General features: G+C 33.1%; 2 protein-coding genes across 12 annotated transcripts; one reads left to right on the forward strand and one right to left on the reverse strand.

Moving 5' to 3' along the window:
- The first annotated feature begins 1,108 nt into the window (after positions 1–1,108).
- Positions 1,109–2,827, forward strand: LOC132043252 (uncharacterized). The gene has a single exon (XM_059433757.1). The coding sequence runs from the start codon at positions 1,724–1,726 to the stop codon at positions 2,216–2,218; it is 495 nt and encodes a 164-aa protein (XP_059289740.1). The 5' UTR covers positions 1,109–1,723; the 3' UTR covers positions 2,219–2,827.
- Positions 2,828–11,218: 8,391 nt separating this feature from the next.
- LOC132043253 (uncharacterized) lies at positions 11,219–16,144 on the reverse strand. Of its 11 annotated transcripts, XR_009411751.1 has the most exons (7): positions 15,925–16,143; positions 15,817–15,840; positions 15,653–15,736; positions 13,902–14,001; positions 12,914–13,041; positions 11,937–12,045; positions 11,219–11,476 (listed from the first exon to the last, which is right to left on the reverse strand). XR_009411751.1 is itself a non-coding variant. In XM_059433761.1 (5 exons), exons 2-5 carry the CDS (start codon positions 13,565–13,567, stop codon positions 11,360–11,362), a joined length of 363 nt encoding a protein of 120 aa, XP_059289744.1. In that variant the 5' UTR covers positions 13,568–14,001; positions 15,925–16,137; the 3' UTR covers positions 11,245–11,359. The 11 variants fall into 11 exon arrangements, 3 of the variants coding, with proteins under 3 accessions (XP_059289744.1, XP_059289743.1, XP_059289742.1); XR_009411750.1 differs by lacking the exons at positions 15,653–15,736; positions 15,817–15,840 and having other exon boundaries at positions 15,925–16,141; XR_009411744.1 differs by lacking the exons at positions 15,653–15,736; positions 15,817–15,840 and having other exon boundaries at positions 11,245–11,476; positions 13,902–14,086; positions 15,925–16,137.
- Between the last annotated feature and the right edge of the window lie 4,233 nt (positions 16,145–20,377).

Here is a 20,377-nt window from a genome sequence, read left to right on the forward strand (position 1 = left end):
TTGAAGAGACATTAATAGCGCGTAATAACGGAGTTGCGCAAAAATAGCTATTGATTTATACTCTCCCCGTCCCAATTTAAGTATCTTAGTTTGACTAAGCACGGAGTTTAAAAAATAAATAAAGACTTTTAAATCTTGTGTCCTAAATTAAAGATGCGTATAATGTACTAAAATGTCTTTTAAATCTTGTGGTTATAAACTTGTCATGTAGGATGTTTGAATTGTTAACTTACTAAATATGAAAAAAGATAATTTTTTCGGGATATATCAAAAAAGAAAGTAAGATACTTAAATTAGAACGGATAGGGTATTTTACTCAGGGAAAGGGCAACGAGGAATGAGTAGTTGTTTGAAACGAGGGGCAGAGTTGAAAGGAGACAGTATATATTCTCCCCTTATACAGGCTGTCTGTCACTCATTGAGTTTACAGATTGACAAGGCCACTGCCCATTAATGGCAATAGCAAAACTAGAATTGAAAGGCCATCCCATATTTTTCCCATTTTAGTTCGCTCCACTACTTGCATTTGTATGTACTGTAGTTGTTACTTCATGGTCTCAATTCTTTTTGTATGTTAAAAACAGATTCTTTTACTATTTAAAATATATTTAACTTTCTTTTTTCTTATGAAATGATGTATAGTCAAACAATTATGTATAGTTTGTTCTAAATCATAAATTTCAAAAGAAAAAAAATATATCACACAAATTAAAATGGATAAAATACTAAGTAATATTTTCCTCTATTGAAGAGGAAAAAAAAAGAGACAAGCTTAAGTTTTATGTTTGACTTAAAATATCCAGCTTTTTTAAAAATAATATTCTAGAAATTGAAAAGTACTAGTACTATATTAAAAAGTTTCATGATTAAACATAATTTTTTGTAGAAATAGTTTGATAAATAATGATATGACAAAACAAATATTTTCTCGAGGCAGATGAAGATTGACTTTCGAGTGCATGCGAAGGTAAAAGGAACTTAACTTCCAAATCCGCCAGTCGAACAGAAGCATAAGTAGCCTCAGTGATCCAATAGGGGCAAGGGGACGAGCAGTTGATCAATAATAAAAGTTGATCTAGAAATAAAAGAATGATCTTCCCAACTGCTCATAAGAAAGATTTGACATCTCGACACCGGCTCTTTGCCACCTGAATAGTTCTATGTCTCAAATTTTGATAAGTTATTTACCATATAAAGCGGTACCTGAATTGTATTCAAAACGTCATAAGACATAAGTTAGCCTTACAAATTCAACAGGGGCAAAGGGACGAGTAGTTGCTCCACGATAAAAGTTGATCTAGTAGAAAAAAATGATATTTCTAAGAGCTCATATTAACAGAAAGGTTTGACATCTGGATATCAGCTCTTCGCCTGGGTTATTTTATACTTCAAGTGTTGAGTTGTTTGCCCTTAAAAGGTATCAAAATTGTATCCAAGACGTAGTGAGATAGTTCGATCAATATTATGAATATTATAATTATAATAATTATAGTATTATTTTGTCCTATTGTTACACAATTGACATGGCTTTTTGGTACTTTACTCAATCCATTCTCACCTCCTATTTATATACCTCCCTTCTTTCTTCTCTCCTAATTATATACCTCCTTCTTGCACCTCTCCCCATTTATTCTTCTCATAAAGTTCTCCTTAGTTCATTCATCCATCTTCCTCCATTTTCTAATTATACAATCAACTAAGCGAATCCATTGAATCAAACAAAATGGGTATATGCAATTCGTGTGAATCTACATCTGTTGCTACGGCAAAATTAATACTACAAGATGGAAGATTACAAGAGTTCTCATATCCCATAAAAGCTTCATATCTCTTACAAAAAGATCCAACCATTTTCATTTGTAACTCGGATGAAATGGACTTTGGGGATATGATTTCCGCCATAAATGGTGATGAAGAGCTTCAATTAGGTCAACTGTATTTTGCTCTGCCTTTGAAGAGGCTAAGAAGGAGGCTTAGGGCGGATGAAATGGCAGCGTTAGCAATGAAGGCTAGTTCTGCATTGAAAAGAAGTAGTAGTAGTTGTTGTAGAGATAAATGTGGGTGTCGTAATAAGGAGTTTGTATTTTTTGAAGGGAAGGGCGGTGGCAAAGTGGCGAGGAAAGTGGCAGATGGTTCATTGAGAAAAGGGAGGAGTAGTGGTGGTGGTAGTGGAAGGAGAGGGAAGCACACAACGAGGTTGAGTGCAATACCGGAGTAGGGTAAAACCTTGTTTTGATAACTTTTTGTTCTATCGGGTAAAAATACCTTTGCAAGAAGGATAAAATAGTTGAGGTGCTCGCGAATAGATCAGAACGTGACGGTCACAGAAAAGAAGAAAGGTATTGTGGATAGGATAAACCTTTCGGTCATTGAAATTATGTAAAAAGACATATTTTGAAAGGATGAAAATTGGAGATTGATCTTGGAAAACGCGCGAGATGAAATTACAATTGATTTTGGAGGTGTTGGAAGCAACATCCGAAGATCAATCTGATTCCTTGCATTAGAGATCAGAGAAGGAGAAGTGAAAAAGGGTAAGGAAAGTTGTCGTTCGTGATGTGAAAGATTTTCACTGATATCACTAGAGTAGCAATAATTGTTAATCTTTGGATTACGGTATTGTTCATTTTAATTGTAAATAGTAGGTTTTGTAAATACATTGAGATTCAATCTTTTGTAAATACGTTGAGATTCAATCTCTATTATTTGGGTGATTCAAAATTGGTATTGTTTTTCTATGATATTTTCTTTGCTGCTTATTAACGATAGTTGGGGTTGTATCATAATTTTAATTTTTACCCTGAAAGTCAAAGGATTTGATAAGCCATTCGGATTATGGAATCAACAATCATGATCGCAATTTGCGTGACATTTTCATTTACTAATTACCATCAATCACTGTAACTTTAATATACGAATAGTAAATAACATTAACCCGTCCTGAATGGTAATATATGATAGCTATTAATGTTAAGGTGGCATTTTTTTGAAGTTTTTGGGTTTGGAAATTCTGTTTTTGAATTTTTGGCATAAATTTTGGACTAAATCTTGAATAATTCTCTCTTTTATTTCTTGAAAATTTTCAAACTTAGTCTGCCAACTCTCTCAATGACTGGAAAACAACAAATGGTCAATTCGAAAAGTTGAAAATTACGAGACATTTAAAGATGATAAGGACAGAACCGAAACAAAAGAAGATGATAAGGAGAGAGGAGGGTTGATCTCTGTAAACGTTTATTTGCACACGATATTTATACTAAACAAAATAATTTAATTTTAGCTGATAAAAGTTAATATTAAAGTTATAGTATTTAACTATAAATTAAGTGACAAATATATGTATGAAAAATATATAGTGTCTTGTATTCATCGATTTGGTATTCCTTGTTGAGTACATTTTCTGCCATTTTGTTTGCAGAAATATGCCACCAACGTACGCCATCTTCTAGGGCATGGAGCATGGATGATAAATACGCCGTGGATAAGAGCATAATACTAGTTTAAAATTGTAAGGAAGAAAACAAAGTTATAAATGTCGCTAAAATAGAGACAAAGTTAGATTCCGCCTGACGAGGACACCTAGGTCATGCCAGAAATTACTAGGACCATATATGCTACTAATATAATTATTCTAGCTAGCTGTATTAATGTTTTAAAAAATATTAACTAATCAAAATGAATGGGATGAATTATTGCAACAATTTAGGAAGTCAATGGAAGGACACATAAATAGCTACTATTTGAACTTGCAAGTAGACATTGGCTGGTGATTAAATTGATGTACACTATTGGCTGGTGAAACCAGTTGAAGACTTGAATTACCAGCAAGATATCTTGGCTCTTGGTATGGACGGATGATGTTAATTGTATAATTTAACTTGTTATAGCAGATTATTATGTATTATTTTTTATGTTTACTAATTTAACCTATATGAGTGTTTATAAAAAAAAAAATGCTTAAAAACAACATTATTTCCTGGCAATTAAACACAAAAAATTTAGGAGGAGAAAAATAACTTTCTTCACTTTTATTTTTCTCCATTTTAGCCGGTGTTGGATAATGAGATAAAGTCTCTTATTTTGGGAAAAAATTCTGAAAAAGATTTACCTTTCAAACCACACGCAGCCTATGGTATACTACGTTTTCTTGCATGTGGAGAATTACTTCAACGCATCTATAGGGAAGCCTGAACAATTTCTCATCGAATTTCAAGTTCGGAGTGAATGAATAATGAAGATTATTACTGTTAAATATAATCCTAATAACTAAGTGGATAGGACCCTATATTCTTAAACTACACTAAAATTAACTCTAACATGTACCCACTAATTGTTTTAGGGATCACCAAGTTTTGATCCCAAACGGCACCTCTCTCTTTTGCGTTCAATAATTATTATTAATTTCTTCACTAACGACAGATGCTCTATCACTATAATAAGTACCATTTTTAAAAGTGACTCCGATGAACCTAACACTGAAGTCATGCATAATAATCATGGAAGATCTTTTATGGTAATTGATAACAGAAATCTTTCTAATGGTCATGGAAATAAGCTAGTTATTGATGCAGCTCAATCAAATCAAACATAGACAAGTCAAAAGATTTCGGTAACGGAAATAATGAATATACGATTACACGTGATCATTAGGTGCATGACTCTATCGAAAGGCAATACGTTGAAGAAAATAAATTGTCTACGTTTACTTTACACTAAACATGAATGCAAGACATGCTGCATATATAAACTTCTATTTTTTAATCGTGATCATGAGATATGTATTTTCATTTTATTTATATATTTTGCATGGCGTGAACGCTGAATACAAGTACTAGCAACATGATTATGGGGCTTTTGTTGAGACATAAAATTATATTTTTTTAAGAATAGCTAAAGATCCCTCTAACTTGTCGCGTTTTATTCAGATCCCTTTTAAATTATGCCTGATTCGAGTTATCTCCCTATACTTGACTATTTTTATAATCGTTAATCCCCCAAATAATAATTGGTCCTAGATCCTAGTTATCCCTTCGCGTTCGCACCCGCTACTCTTCTCTATTTACATCCGACACCTCCATAACCTACTCCATGATCTCCCCCGGTGATCTTTGCCCATGATTTCAATAGTTAATGTCATGTTTATTGCAGCTTTATGCAACCACCCTCTATGTAATAATATGAATAGAGGCATAAAATGTGATGTATGACACTTGGAAGAATATAAGAAAATATCTACACTCTCATCTTCTGTATCTCTTTCTTTGCTTTGTCTGCATTTGTCGTTTCCTCTTATTTTACAACAAATGACTAATGTAATTAAGCGCATATTAATGTAACCTGAATTGCACTGATATATAACTGTGGTGAAATCAAGAATTTTCAAAAAAAAAATTACAAGAATGTTACACGCCTAAAATTCTATGAGTAGGATAGCCTTCAGGTATAACATAATTAATACACTTTGAAACACAAGCTTTTGAAACGTACCTTCTTAGATGGTACGTACTTGTCAAATGAATCGTACACAAAAAACCACGAATCTAAGTACAACACATGGAGTAAAAAAGAGATTATCTCGACTGGCTGGCATTTAGAGTTTAGACCCACAAAGTATCTAAGCAGGTTGGCAATTTGACACTAATCATTCCATATTCAAAGGATACGTTAGTTTTATTAATAATTGTAGGAATATAATAAGTCTGGAAGCTCAGAAAATTGCCAGTTTGAGTGTTGTTTTGCCGGTTGGTAGACCCTCAACACTGCAATTATATTTTCAAACCCAAATTTCAATGGAAATCAAATAATGTACTGCTTCAGATTGTGATCCAATCACATATCGAAGCATTGAATTTGAATTAAATTTTACATTATATCACTGTTTTGGTGTTATTCAAGGAATACATATATATTTACGGATCTTTAATTTTTAAATGAAACCATTATATTGGAACAGACATGCAACTGCATCAAATTCAAAGACCAATTGATAGGAAAGAGCAATTAAAATGCCCGTGCATGCATCAGTATATTTACTGTACTCACTTCAAAAATAAACATACGAACCAATAATAAGTTATATATTTAAAGCTCCAAGGGGAAAAAAAGGAATTAACGACGGATAAATTATGTAGCTAAATAATAAAATTTGTCACTAATTCTATTTAGCGATGAATTACCAACAGATTATACAAAAAAAACTATGTTAACTATGAGTAATTTAACGACGAAATTCATAGCTAATTTCAAAGTTACTTATAATATATTATATTTACATGCAAATAAAATATAGGGTATACCGTAGTTATGGAAGTAGTCATATCTGCAACTGCCAATTGGACACCATGTTAACGACCTCAAATTCATAGGTTTTCAATTCCTCTAGTGTCAAAGTCGTGTCCCTTGACGATTATCAACCCATAATTTTAAAAGAATGATGAGTTCAGTAACAAGAATCTTAAAGTTAAAATTTTGAATTCGTCTTTAGAAACGTAGTGGGTGGGAGAAAGGCCCCAAAGGTGTAAAATCTAAATGAATGACCATGTCAATTTTGGATAATGGACGAGTCCAAAAGTTGCAATTACACATTTATATTCAGTGCTTTAATTTCGTGCTAAAACCAAACAGATTGGAAGTCCTGCTTATCAAACTTACATCACCTATATTGTCCTCTCTGCAAATTAAATTGCTTTGACTTTTTACAGCCGAAAGAGAACTTGTTTTATAAAAAAATAAAAAATAAAAAAAGTATTAAGAAGCAAAAATTAAAAAAAGATAACTTGAATGTTCAATCGCTAAACTTTTAAGCAACTATTTACACAATCGAGAGGAAGAGCAGATTAGGAAGAAAAACGACTTATCAAGTCTTCAATTGTACTTTTCTGCTGGCGTCTCCTTATAGACATAGAAAGTTTGATGCATGCATGTCGATACTTTCACTACAAATTATAGGCCTTTTCTCTCTTCCTAATAATCCAACCTGTGGAATCTTATAAACTACCCAACGATTTTTATCTTAACTTTTACAAATATACGCAACCAAATCATTTAAAAGCACAATTTGTAAGTCAAATATATGCATGTTCAACGGAAAAAGGGCGAGGGATATTGTAATGACCCGTTTGGTCGTTTAGATATTTTAACTCTTTTACCCATGTTGATCCTTCCCCTAGCTTCATTAGAGCGTGTTTGAGTTGTGGGAATGGGTGAAACCGTTCCTGAGGTAGTCGAGCGAGTCTTGGTCAAATTGAGGAAATTAGAGGCTTAAAGTAAAAAACTTTTGACCAATAGTTGACTTTTGGGTAAACGAACTTTTTTTAAATTTCATCCATTCCATGAGGTCTAGAGAGTCGTTATTAACTTGGTGGGGTGATTGGTTCGGTTCCCGAGGCACCCGGGAGCATTTTGGTCCCTTGGTTGGAAACTTATTTTTGGGGTTTAGGGGGTTGACGGGGTCAAGATGACCTCCATTGAGAATTTTGAGGGCACGGGTGAGGTCATAGCGTGTTTTTACATTGGTATGCATGCTTGGTTTGTATCAGGGAGGTCTCGAATGAATGTTGGGTTTTGGGTTGAACTTGGTGAAAACCAAATTTTTGCTGGTTTCTGGCGTGCCGCTTTTGCGGTGGTTTGGCCTCATCTACAGGCCCACCTCAGCGAAGCTTGGTCCTCATATGCAAGGGTTTGACTTGTTAAGCAGTTTCGTACCTGCTGGGTCTTTTCCGCAGGCGCGAGACCGCACTTGTGAAAGTTGTCCCGCATCTACGAGATGCTGACTTATTTAATGAATCCGCATCTGCAGATGTTTCTCTGTAGTGCGAGATCGCTTATGGGGGCACAGGTACTGCAGATGCGAAAATCGCTGTTTCCAGATCCTTAAAATCCCTAACTCGAACCATTTCATTTCATTCATCAAATTGAAACCTAGAGGAGATTTTGGGGCGATATTGTGGAGCTTTTGGATGAATTTTCTTTGGGTAAGTTCTCTACTCTCTCTTTGTGATTTTATTATGTTTAAATAAAGAATCTATTGTAATTTTTCATGAACTAGTTGGGAAATCGGGTCATAAACCCTAAGATGTTTTTATGAATTTTATTCAATCCAAATGAAGTTTTGTTGGGAGATTTATTGGGTTCTAATCATATAATCAAGGGGTAATTAATGCCTAAGCTTGGATCTTCCATTTATCTCAAGAATCTTAGTTATGGAAATTAGGGTTTATCTTAGTTATGGAAATTGGGGTTTTCCCTAAAATTGGGGATTTTTGATTTATGATGAAATTAATGCTAAATTTGGACTAGTTTGTGTTGATAATTTTATGTTTGTACTTCTTAAGTTTTGGATTGACCTTTTCCAACTAAATTTTCATTTTTGCCCTTGCGGGCCCGAGTTTCCTTTTTAAAGGCGTTTTCGATGCGAATCGTATTATAGAAATATGGGTATCGTTAGACTCGGTTTCTAATGTAGAATAACAATTTGATAGACTTTGACTGTTCAAAGGCAATTCGTAAAGGGAAGGCTCGAGTTTGATAGTTTATGGCATCTGCTCGGCACTGAGGTAGGTTCCGGCTTACCTTGTGGTTAGACTTCAATTAGTGAAGCATATGTAGCTGTTAGGCCTTCGATCATGGAGTGGAGGTGAATCCAATTAGGTTGGTTCTGTCAGCTGTTATGTGAGCTTGTCGCCATTTTTGTTGTATTCATGAGCTGTGTTTACATTCATCTCTCTCTTGACATTTCACTTATCATCGGAAAAAGGAAGGAAATTGAAAATGGCTTGAAATTGTGTTGTGTGTTTCATGACAAGTAACGGATGAGATTTTGGTATGATTACTGTTGATGTTGATATCATGCATGGCATATATTCTTATTTCATACGATGATATGATATGAACTGTGAATTGAAATGATGATAAGTGAGAGAGTGTAGCCTCTGAGGTCTTTGTCGATGAGCGTAAAAGAGAGATGAGAGTCTGTAATCCGAGGTTGTTACCGGAGCAGAATGTGTGCTCGTGATCCAAGGTCATTTACCAAAGTGAGAGAGTGCTCGTTAGCCGAGGTCTTTTGTCGAGACGAGGGGTACAAGGACTTTGCGGGTTCCCCATGGGTCATGACTTCGAGGCATTGCCCTTAGAATGTGTGTACAGATTGGAAGGTTGTCCAGTGCATTGCATTGCATATACAATTCACTTATTTATCCTTGACTGTGTACACGACATCTTATGCATTTGACTGATGTTGTACTTTGACTGATCTTATGCTTGCGACTGTTCATGGAATGTACTTGATTGCTTATCTATCTACCTGTTAATTGCTTCTTTTATATATGTAAACTAATTGTTGTCGGCCTATGATGCTTACCAGTACTACTGTTGTATTGATACTACTCTTGTTGCACTTTTTCCTTGAGTGCAGAGTTCGTCGCTATTTCTACCTCTCAGCCTTACGAGTGATCCCGAGGCCTCCTTGCCAGAGTTTTCAGGGTGAGCTATTAGATGGATCCGTAGCCCGGAGAACTAGAATAAGAAAAGTAAAGATAGAATGATGCACCACGAACAATCATGTGGGCTCACCGAATAGTCTCGAAAGCAGCAAGTTCTCTTAAGTCATGGGCGTATAGCGAACCTGCTCTTCAATGATACCTAACATACCATAAAAAACAACAATGGTATGCCTGAGTACTGGGTACTCAGTGAGTGTCTAAGGGGAAATAGTTAACAAAACAAGATATGATGAATAAAATCAATGAAATGATATCAATGAAAATAACAGTTCAAACCCAGGAATAAGGTAAGCCAGCAACATTAAAGAGTCATCAGAGAATCCAACAACGAAGGACACATTAACTTAACTCCTTACCATTTACCATGCCAAGTATTTCACTTACGAATTCAATATCACCATAAGCCACTCACAGGTAACAAGATACGAAACAAATCACTCACAGGCAAATCAATCAATCGATACTCCGGGTAAGGAAACCATGGAGGCTAATCGTCCTCTGGACTAACACAGTAACAGATACTCCGGGCTAGGAAGCAACGGAGGCCAATCATCCTCTGGACTGACACAGCAACAGATACTCCGAGCTAGGAAGCAACGGAGGTCAATTATCCTCTGGACTAACACAGCAACAGATACTCCGGGATAGGAAGCAACGGAGGTCAATCATCCTCTGGACTGACACAACAACAGATACTCCGGGCTAGGAAGCAACGAAGGTAAATCATCCTCTGGACTGACAAAGCAATACTCGTATCGATATGTTAGGATCCATAACGGCTAATCATCCTCTGGACTAGCACAGCTCATACAGGCCCAAACACAAGAAAATACAAATCATGGCATATTACCAATCATCAATCATCGTTTAGAGCCGAATCTCACTTCTCAAGTCATCATCTCAAAATAAAGGCATTTCAAGTAATAACCGATTTAGAATCTTATTCAAATCTCTTATTCAATTTTCAAGTTCAAGAAATCCATTCAATAGCAAAACTAGTTTTAAGTTCCAGCCTTTAGAAAAGTAAGTTCAGTCATCCAATAATGGGAAAAGTGAGTTTCACAAGTAGTATAAATCGTATAAGGTTTGATGCGGGCTTGACACTACAACAAATTTGATTATCAGTGACGAATTATTTTGTCACTTAAAATTTATATTTCGTCACAAAATATCTTTCATGACGAAAAAAAATTCGTCAATCGTTCGTCCCTAAAAGCGGGTCGCTAAATGTATACAAAGACAATTTAGTGTTTCGTCGCTAAATAAAGTTGCATTAACTACGAAATTCATTTTTGTCCCAAAATGCATAATATTTATGACGAACTCATTCGTCAAGAAAAGTATAAAAAATTTGTAGCTGATAGTATGTTTTCGTCACTAAAAAGGTTATTAATACCGACAAAACTTCCTCGTCACTAATTTTTCAATTTAATTAGTGACAACGCCAATTGTCACTAAAGTTATATATATTTCGCAGTTAAAAAATAATAATTTCGTCACCAAAGACAACCTTTTATATATGAAAAGATATTCCGTCCCCAAATGTATAAATTAGTGACAACTTTGCTTTACAAAAATGGCTTATAATTTTGTAGTTGAAACCAATCATGTCGTCACTAAAGATACTTTTTTTTTTACTGACACAACAAAATTGTCACTGTAAATTATCGTGATTAGTGACAATAACAATTATGATAAAACACAAATTTAATTTGTAGTTAAAGAATGAATCATATTATTAATCATAAGGCAATTCTAGGACAAATACTATGTTTTATCACAAATATAATCAATTAATGACAAAATAATATGTCCTGTGATAAAAATGTGATTATCTTGAAAAATACAATGTAATTTAATCATAACGTCTCTCTCCTATCTTGTGAGCTCCTTCCACTTGTTTCGAGCGAAAGAAAATTTTGAGCTGCCATTTTCAACCTATTGATAACACACTCAAGAGTATTGCTACACAACTCCTGCATAAAGAAAATGAAAGAGAAGTTACACAACTTCATTATTAAACTTCCAGGAAACTCATGTCTAGTTTACAGTACGTGGAACATTTAAGCTTACTTGGGGACCATGTAGTTTGGATAAAACAGGTTTAGAAATGAAAAAAATTCTAACCATTTATTGCTTGGATTTTCATCATATGAAACTCGCAATGTCGAAGTAAATGATAAAAAATCTTGGAGCAATCTAGCAAATACATTGTCTCAGCATGGGTGCTCGTCATTATGAATGGAGTAGCCGACTTGAGACAATAGTAACTAATTGAAGTAGATTTTCCAAAGGGATAAGCATTATATAGAAATAAAATATAAGAGCAAATTATTGATTATGTTTAGCTCCATGATATGAAGCCTCGGGATGCTTATCAATTAAAATGCTTACTTTGTCAAATAAAAAAAGAGAAGAAGAGAGAAAAGAACTAACCTGAGTTATTGCATTAACCACACCAGCAAGGAAAAAAGATTTTTGTCCAAATTCGGAAGGGCTGCCACTTCCCAATTGATGGGAGCAATCAAATCTTAGGATACCTGGGCTATAATTACCACCAAATGAATAAGGAACAATCAACTATCACAAGCCTAATCATTTTTTTGTAGGCAAAAGCCTTATGAAAAAGAACTTGAGATCATGGAAAAAGAAGAAACATTAACATGTTGAAATGTAAGAGAACACAACCAGAGAATGGGGCTTTTCTATTTGCCTTTCTAAACATGGTTGCATTTGCTTTTCATCAAAATGAAAAAATCTCATTAGTAACTAAGTAAGCAAAAGTTTACCACTGAATTAATTTTATTATTAATGACAGAGAATGGAACTTTTCTATTTGCCTTTCTATAACTGTAGCTACCAGTACCTTTTTTCTAGTTTCACCAAGAATGTGGTAGCTCTCTTAGAGCTATGATTATCTTTCCTCTAAGTATGAAGATGAAATAATGGTATTTAGTCAACTTCATAGATGAAGTGAGGAGATTTTTCCCAATTAAATGTCATGTCTTGCTCTATCTGAAGGTGATCAGCAGTAGTGGACGTTTCATCTGTTTCTGAATATGCTACTTATGCTCCAACAATGAAGCCACAAAAATAGATATTGATCAATAAGGACTTCGATTCATAGCAGTGGTGATGGGATTAGTGAATGAAAGAAAATAAATAAGAAGGTGATGATGGAGGAGAAGAAATAAACAAAGAAAAATCAAATAGAAGCTCTGCTCCTTTGATTCATGAAGAAAAGAACCCATAAAAAGTCTATAACCACAAACTTGCAAATATCAACACCATCCCGAAATCCTCAATCTAGAACCTTGGTAAAAATATAGAAAATCCCAACCAATACAATCACAGAGTCCATCTATGGTAACAAAATAGAGGAATAAAACAAATTTTGGTGTCTATGTGAATACCTTAATGGATCCGTGATCCAGGTTAGAAGTTTGGTTATTGATGATTTGGCTCCTAAATTAGCCAAAGCTGAAGCATGCGAGTTCCAAGAATTTACAATAGTAATATCAATAGTTAAGGATATCGTCACCTGTTAATCAAGCAAAATTTAGCATCAGCACATAAATAAAAGATATCAACTTTAAGCTTTTGAATAGCCCACTCTCACCACCTAATAGGTTCCAAAAGCTGAAAGAGTCCCATAAGCTATAACATTTTTGAATTCAAAGCACCAAGAGCAGTCAATATAGCCCAATGGGCATGTAATATATATTTCATTAAATGCTAAAATCACCAGTATAACTGGAGAGTTGCAAAATCAGAGGAGATGAGGATGAAAAACTGCGAAAGAATGAGCAAGAAGCATTAAAAGTATCCAGCTGATACGTGTCTATTTAGTTTCAGCGAAAAAAGCCAAGTTGCATTTAGGTATGTTAAAAGACTAAAATGCCCTCAAATTGAAATTAAACGACATTAACCTAAAATATCGATCCCAAATCATAACCCACTCTTCTAATATAGTAGAAACATACTGGAGAAAGAGAGAGATGACAGTGACACAAGTAAAATAAGCACCATAGAAACGTAAGATATAAGATCCAAATCACCTTCATCATCTTGCTATGATTTTACCAGTACGACTTCCCTCAACTTTCAACCCTTGAATTAGTGATCATGTTGAGAATTCCATCAAGAATTTAAGCTTGTTGAACATAATGCAACTTAGAAACTTAAAATATAACTAAGGAAATAACTATTTTATAACATTCAAAAAACTAATAAACTAAATACTAACTATGAGCTTATCTTCAAATAAGTTGTTGGAAAGTACCAGTTGCAAGGTAGCACAAGTTTATTTTAGCCGAATATTATTAAGCAAGATATATCAAGCAATAAAAAATCCAAAGTCTAGACTTGTTTGAAATTGAGATTCTAACACAAGAGGCTTACACTTGTTTTGAGCCTGACTTTGTACTGAATGAAAGGCTCATCGTAATATGGCAGAGACGACAGTCACAAGTGAAAGAGTAGACATTGATCTCCAAAGGACCTAATGAGTGATGCAATTTGAATAAGAGTACGCACTCCACGTAATCGATATGAAAATCTCCTCAACTTAAATATGCAAATTGTACCTGAGCAATTGATAATATACTCAATTTCTTCTATTGTGAAATATACACTACCAAAAGTGAAGCAAGCACACAACTAAATAAAGATCACTTACTCTTTGACAATTAAGACAACATCATCAATCATCTGACCATACCTCAACCACGTGATTAAATACCAAAACTCAGATTTAATTACGTAGTACAAGTGGGTAATACACTAAGTTAGATGCACATAATACCATTTAAGGATTAATACTGACCAGTACTATTGTGCAAATCATCGTACAATACAAATTATTAGAATAATAAGCTTAACATAACCACCTTACATTTAGCCATGCATACACGTTTAGGTGATGAAATATCATCTTCTTTGTTTGTCTAAAATTATTGTAAAACAGTGAGAGTCTTTGTTTTTGTTTTTTTAATAAGCAAAAGAAATAAATGACATGCTATTTTCTCTTTTTTGTTTTTACACTACTGCAGCTACATGTTGCCAAAGGAGAAAGCTTTGAATGTTACATTTGATAAAGACTGTAATATATCAATCCTTCCTAAATATTTAGTCATATGATTCAACTAAATATCATTTACTCTTAGATATCAAGAACAATGAAGGGATCCAAAGCACAATCACATAACAGAACACACAACTAATTAAAGATCAAGTCACAATACCTTAGACAACTCATTCAACCTTGCTTTAAAACAATTGCAGCTGACTGACCCTCACTAGGACTTAAAAAAGCTATCCATTTTTTTATAAAGCACTTAAAGAAACTACGTTTGCAGATCTACTAGAATAAAGAAAAAAAGAATAACATATTAGAACTACTAGAATAAAGAAAAAAGAACACCATTAAATACAGTTAAATATTGGTTTCATTTTTGATACCCCAAATTCCTAGTATAAGAAGTAAACATAATAGTATCTTTTTCTATTTCTTATGAGTTCCTAAGTAGTAATTTAAAATGTTTTTTCAGAGTTGCGTTAAGCCAAGACCTCTATTCGGGACTTTGACAATTCCTAATTGGACCTGCAATAAGCTAACATAATTGTCTCAATTCCATTATCCCTTATCTATATATTGAACATACACTTCTTTAAGCAACAACAATAAATTTGGGGGATTGATAATTATGCAGTCCACTTCAGCTAGATATATACTGGCAAGAAATGTATTTTTTTTGTTGAAAAGGAGAAACCCCATCATAGAAAAATAACGAGCAGCATGAAGTTGCAGTGATCACTCATTCAAGCATTCAATCGAAAAGCTGGTGGGCAAGCTGCATTGGCGCCCAATATTAACATGGAGGGATTCTCTAAAAAGACAAGCATTTGGCAGTCCCATATGTGTTTATGCCAGATTAACAACTAGCAATCAAAGAAAATTCCTCCGATTCAAGCCAAAATCTCAACCAAAAGTTGTAAATTTAGAATTTCTTTCGGATAAGTCTAAATTCAGAAATTAACTAATCAACCGGATGGGAAGAAAAAGGAAAAAGGAAAAGGGGGAAAGATTTGGGACATCGAAAAGAATTGGCCTAAAACCCTTCTTCGACACGTAAAGAAGTAGTAAAAGACACCTGTGGATAATATCTGGTTGATATAATCCAACGTATACTACTTGTCGATGTCGCCAAGATAATTCAGTCCCAATTTATCAAGCTCTAGTTTTAATATCAATTTTCAGTTAAAAACACAAAACGGGAAAAACAGAAGAAATAAAAAGGTAAGGAAGAGAAAGAACCTAGTAATTGATTTGTATATCAATCTGTAACCGAAGCAGAAATAATTTGAGATAGGGAATCAAAATCATAAACTATAAACAATTAAAACTAGAGGGGAAGGAGCTTACAATTTGAAACCCTAATTCTGGTTTGGGAGAAGGCCAATGCTCGTTCATACCTAATTCGAAGCTCCTGCCACTGGACTGAAACGTTGATAGGATTGGGAAGGTGATTCTAAAAGATAAAACCTAAAGGTTGTGTGAAGATAAGAGGGAAGGATTTGGGGGAAAACCGTAAAAGGAGAAAATGAGGGAAAATTTTGCCGCGATAGCTTTTCCCTCAAATTTGAAAAGGATTAATGATTTTTAGGCCACAAATTCCAGTAAAAAAAAAAAAAAAAATATATTACTCCGTCCGTCCCAATTTTAATGTCTTAATTTTCTTTTTGGTCTGTCCCAAAAAGAGTGTCTTTTTCTATATTTAGTAAATTGATAATTCAAACATCCGCCATGACAAGTTTAAAATCACAAGATTCAAAGGACATTTTCGTACATTATGCACATATTTAATTTCGGACCACAACATTTAAAAGTCTCCTTTTATTTCTTAAACTTTATGCTTAGTTAAACTAAGACACTTAAAATGGGACGGAGGGAGTACATATTTTAGCAACAACAGTAATACTTTTGGCGACAATAAAAGTCTATTAATGTTAATGTATTTATATTTAAATTTATTCTATTAACCAGTTATATATGGCAACAAGATTACAAGACCTGGTAACAAGAAAAAACTCATTATTTTTAAAAAAAATTGAGTTGTTGCCATTTATCGAAATTAACCTACATTTTGTGGTTGTTCCTAAAAAGTCGTTGCCAATTCTATGTTTTCTTATAGCGACAATGTACAATGCTGCTGTAACTGCTCTTTCGTCTCTTGAATATTCATTTTAAAAGTTCAATATATTGTTAGTCATGTAAGAAAACATATAGTATATTGTAGAAATTATGCAGTCCAATATTAAAAAATTTGCGACCGTGTATTTTGCAATTTGAAGTATCCAAGACATTCCAAGTTTATCAGAATATATAATTACCGTATGTTTCTTCAAAACTAGCCTGCATACGAAATAAAATTATTTTTATGTTGGTCAGTTGAATTAACACTTATATACAAAATATCAATCTAACAATCACACTTGAGACTAATTGTAATATCACAAAGATACTAGTCCCTATTTTCTGTAGTGTCATATGTCAATTTTTTTTTTATTTTTATTTTTATTTTTTTTTGCTTGAACCATACTTTCGACCTAATACAGTTAAAGACTTTACAATAAAAATATGGAATAGTAGCTTCTTCTATAGAAGTGTTCCATTCCTACTTCTAAATGTATTTAGCTTTAAAATTCTAATTTCAAAAAGTATATCAACACAACAAAAAAATTGATTTTACCATTTAAGTTTATATCTTTTTAACTTCTACTAAATTTTCCTGATGACCTGGGTCTAAATTACATTAAATTCTAATTACATTCAATCAGGATTAGTCTAAATTACATTAAATTCTAATTACATTCAATCAAGATTAGTTTTTCTTCTTATCTTCTTTTTTCTTTTATTCAAATAATAAAATTATCTTAAAACTAATTAGACTCGAAGTAAAAGTCTACAAATCTTATATCACCACGAAAGAGAATGGTGCAGAGATTTCAAACTCAAAGCCCGAGAAATAATTGTTGCTATTACTCAACAATAAATAGAATTAATCTTTGACAGACAATTCATGTGATGAAAGTAAGTTACATTACCCGTAGATACATATATTTTGTGTGTAATGCGGTGTACGGATTCGAATGACACTAGAACTTCAATTGAAAGATTGATTGATATCGGGTGAGTATATAATTATGTTAAATTAGTATGTATATCTTTAAATTTTATATTTTAACGAGCAAAATCTATAAACAATTGATAATGCTAAGATAATAAAAAAGGATATTGACCAACACAATCAAGAACGGAGAGAGACGATATAAGCGGAAAAAGTTTTTAGAAACCTTTTTTATTTTAATGCTTGAATCATCTACCACAGATTCAAAAAGAAAAAATAAATTATTGATTTTACTTACCTCTAAAGTAAAACAAACATAATCAGAATTGGAAAAAAAAAAAGGCAATAATTTATTTAACATAAAATAAATACCAAGCAAAATTTTACTTACCTCTAAAGTAAAACAAACATAATCAGAATTGGAAAAAACATGGCAATAATTTATTTAACATAAAATAAATACCAAGCAAAATCAATTTATAGTGGCAAAAGTCAAGAAACAGTACGTGAGAAAAGAAGAAGACCTCTCTAGACGTTCTAACATGTGAGCTATTTTTATTGTGCTATAAAATTCAAATAAGGAAAGAATTTGTACAAAATATAATTCTATTGATTGAAATCCTAAATTTTAGGATTTCTTATGTGGTTCAAATAAGGAAAACTTTAATAACTAAAATTTAAGTTGATTTCGATGTCCTAAATATTAGATAGTAACAATAAATTACAATTTTGCTTAATATAAAAGGGAAAATGGCTAAAATAAATCCTAAACTATGACCGAATTTGCTGCAACACACCTATATTTTGCGGGGATCCTACTACCCCCGGCTATTTTTTAAACGATATTATTACCCCCTGAAACGCTACCACCTAATTTGTGTTTAAGTGGTGAAATCCACGCGCCTGGCGTGTTTTTTCACTTAAATCTTTTGTTTTTTTTTTTTTTTTTTTTTTTACTTCTTTATTATTCTCTACGATTTCTTCAAAATTTTGGTTGAAGGTTCAAAGTTGTTGTTTATGGAGAAACTAGAAAATGATCGCCGACGAAAATGATGTACAGGGTAGTTGTTGTTGATTCTCCTTTTTTTTCTTTTTCGGCTCCTTTCCTGATCTGAAATTTGCCATGGCCGGAGTTTGGAGCTTTTCCGACTTCCCTTCATTTCACTACCAAAAAACACCATAGATAAACCATTAAACACCCACCATTCACGACTAAACACCGACAAAATTCTAAACACTTCATTTCACTGCCAGAAAACCCCATAGATCAACCACTAAACACCCACCATTAACGATAGACCCACCTTCTTCTTCGTATTAAAAAAGAACAAATTGTTGTGATTCCTCTATATTTTTCATGTTCTTAAAAATGGAACCACATTTTAGTCGACATACCCACTGTCCCTTGCCGCCATCTCTGCCATACCACAATAGAGATAGCAATTAATAGGAAATTAGTCCCTTCTGTAAAAGAATTGATTTTTTTTTTGTTCTATCGACTACATCTGCAAATGGATTTTGTTGTTTAACCAAAAATCTTATTTGTTTTGATTTCATCAGTTGAACTTCTACTCATGGTGTAAACATAACTAGGTTTAAGCTTGGAAAATCTCAAGCAATCGGAGTTAATTATCTTAGTATTTCATTACATTTATGGAGGATGATCTTTCGTTATTAAGGTTTTACTATATTAATCAACCATCCATATCATTTGCCAATTCCTAAGTTCCATAGGAGTATTTAATTTAGGGAAAGCAGAAATATGCTTCTTTAATTCTGAATATGGAATAGTTTGACCCGATTTCCATTTGAATCTATGAAGGCGAAAATGGAAAGGAAAAGAAAAGAATTAGAAAAGAAAAAACAATTAATATTCAAAAATAAACTTTTAACATTATTTTGTACTATCTCACTCTCTCAAAGAGGGTGAAATGCACTCTCTTTGCCACCTCAACACGTAGGTAATAATTACAATTTAAAATTGTCAGGGGGTAATGGGACCCCCGCAAAGTATACGTGTGTTACTGATAATTGGAAACAAGTCTAGGGGTGTTTTTATGCATTTTCCCTAATATAAAATATGTTTTTCACGGGTAAAAAGGATGAACGACATTTCACTAAGGGCTTTCGTACTTTTAATATACACACACACACATATATACATACAGATCATTTATGGGTGTATTATTATATTTAGTCTATTTTTTACGAATATGTGTTATTTTGTTCAAGTTCAAGAAGCTTAATGAATTAATTTAATAATTAATTTTTCTCTACTTTACTTCAATTTGATTAAATTATAAATTGTATTTGAAATTGATTCTAGAATTGAATTTGATTTGCAGATTTGACTATAATTGCAATAAAGTAGACACAATTTAAATATGATTATAACCATATTTTAAACGTCTGAATTGGCTGATTTCCAAACTTGAAACATCATCTCATTCCTTATTTTTTCGCCCCGCTTTGCTTTTTTCATAAATATCATGGTTTTTCGAAAAATGTTCGCTATCAGGAGACACTCGAACATCGATAACTTGTCACCATAAACAATTGTAAACAAAGATCATTGATTTTAGCAACGAATATTTTTCGTCGCCAATAGTTAAATCATTCAACTAGAACTTTTTAATCGTCGCTATTTAAAACATTGCATATTTTGTGACAAAAATTTGTTGTCACTAAGTCGCATGTTGATTAGAGACAATAAATTGTTTGTCACTAATTGTTTATGTTATTAGTGAC

Source organism: Lycium ferocissimum, unplaced genomic scaffold (assembly GCF_029784015.1).
Source record: "Lycium ferocissimum isolate CSIRO_LF1 unplaced genomic scaffold, AGI_CSIRO_Lferr_CH_V1 ctg2235, whole genome shotgun sequence".
Lineage (NCBI taxonomy): Eukaryota > Viridiplantae > Streptophyta > Magnoliopsida > Solanales > Solanaceae > Lycium > Lycium ferocissimum.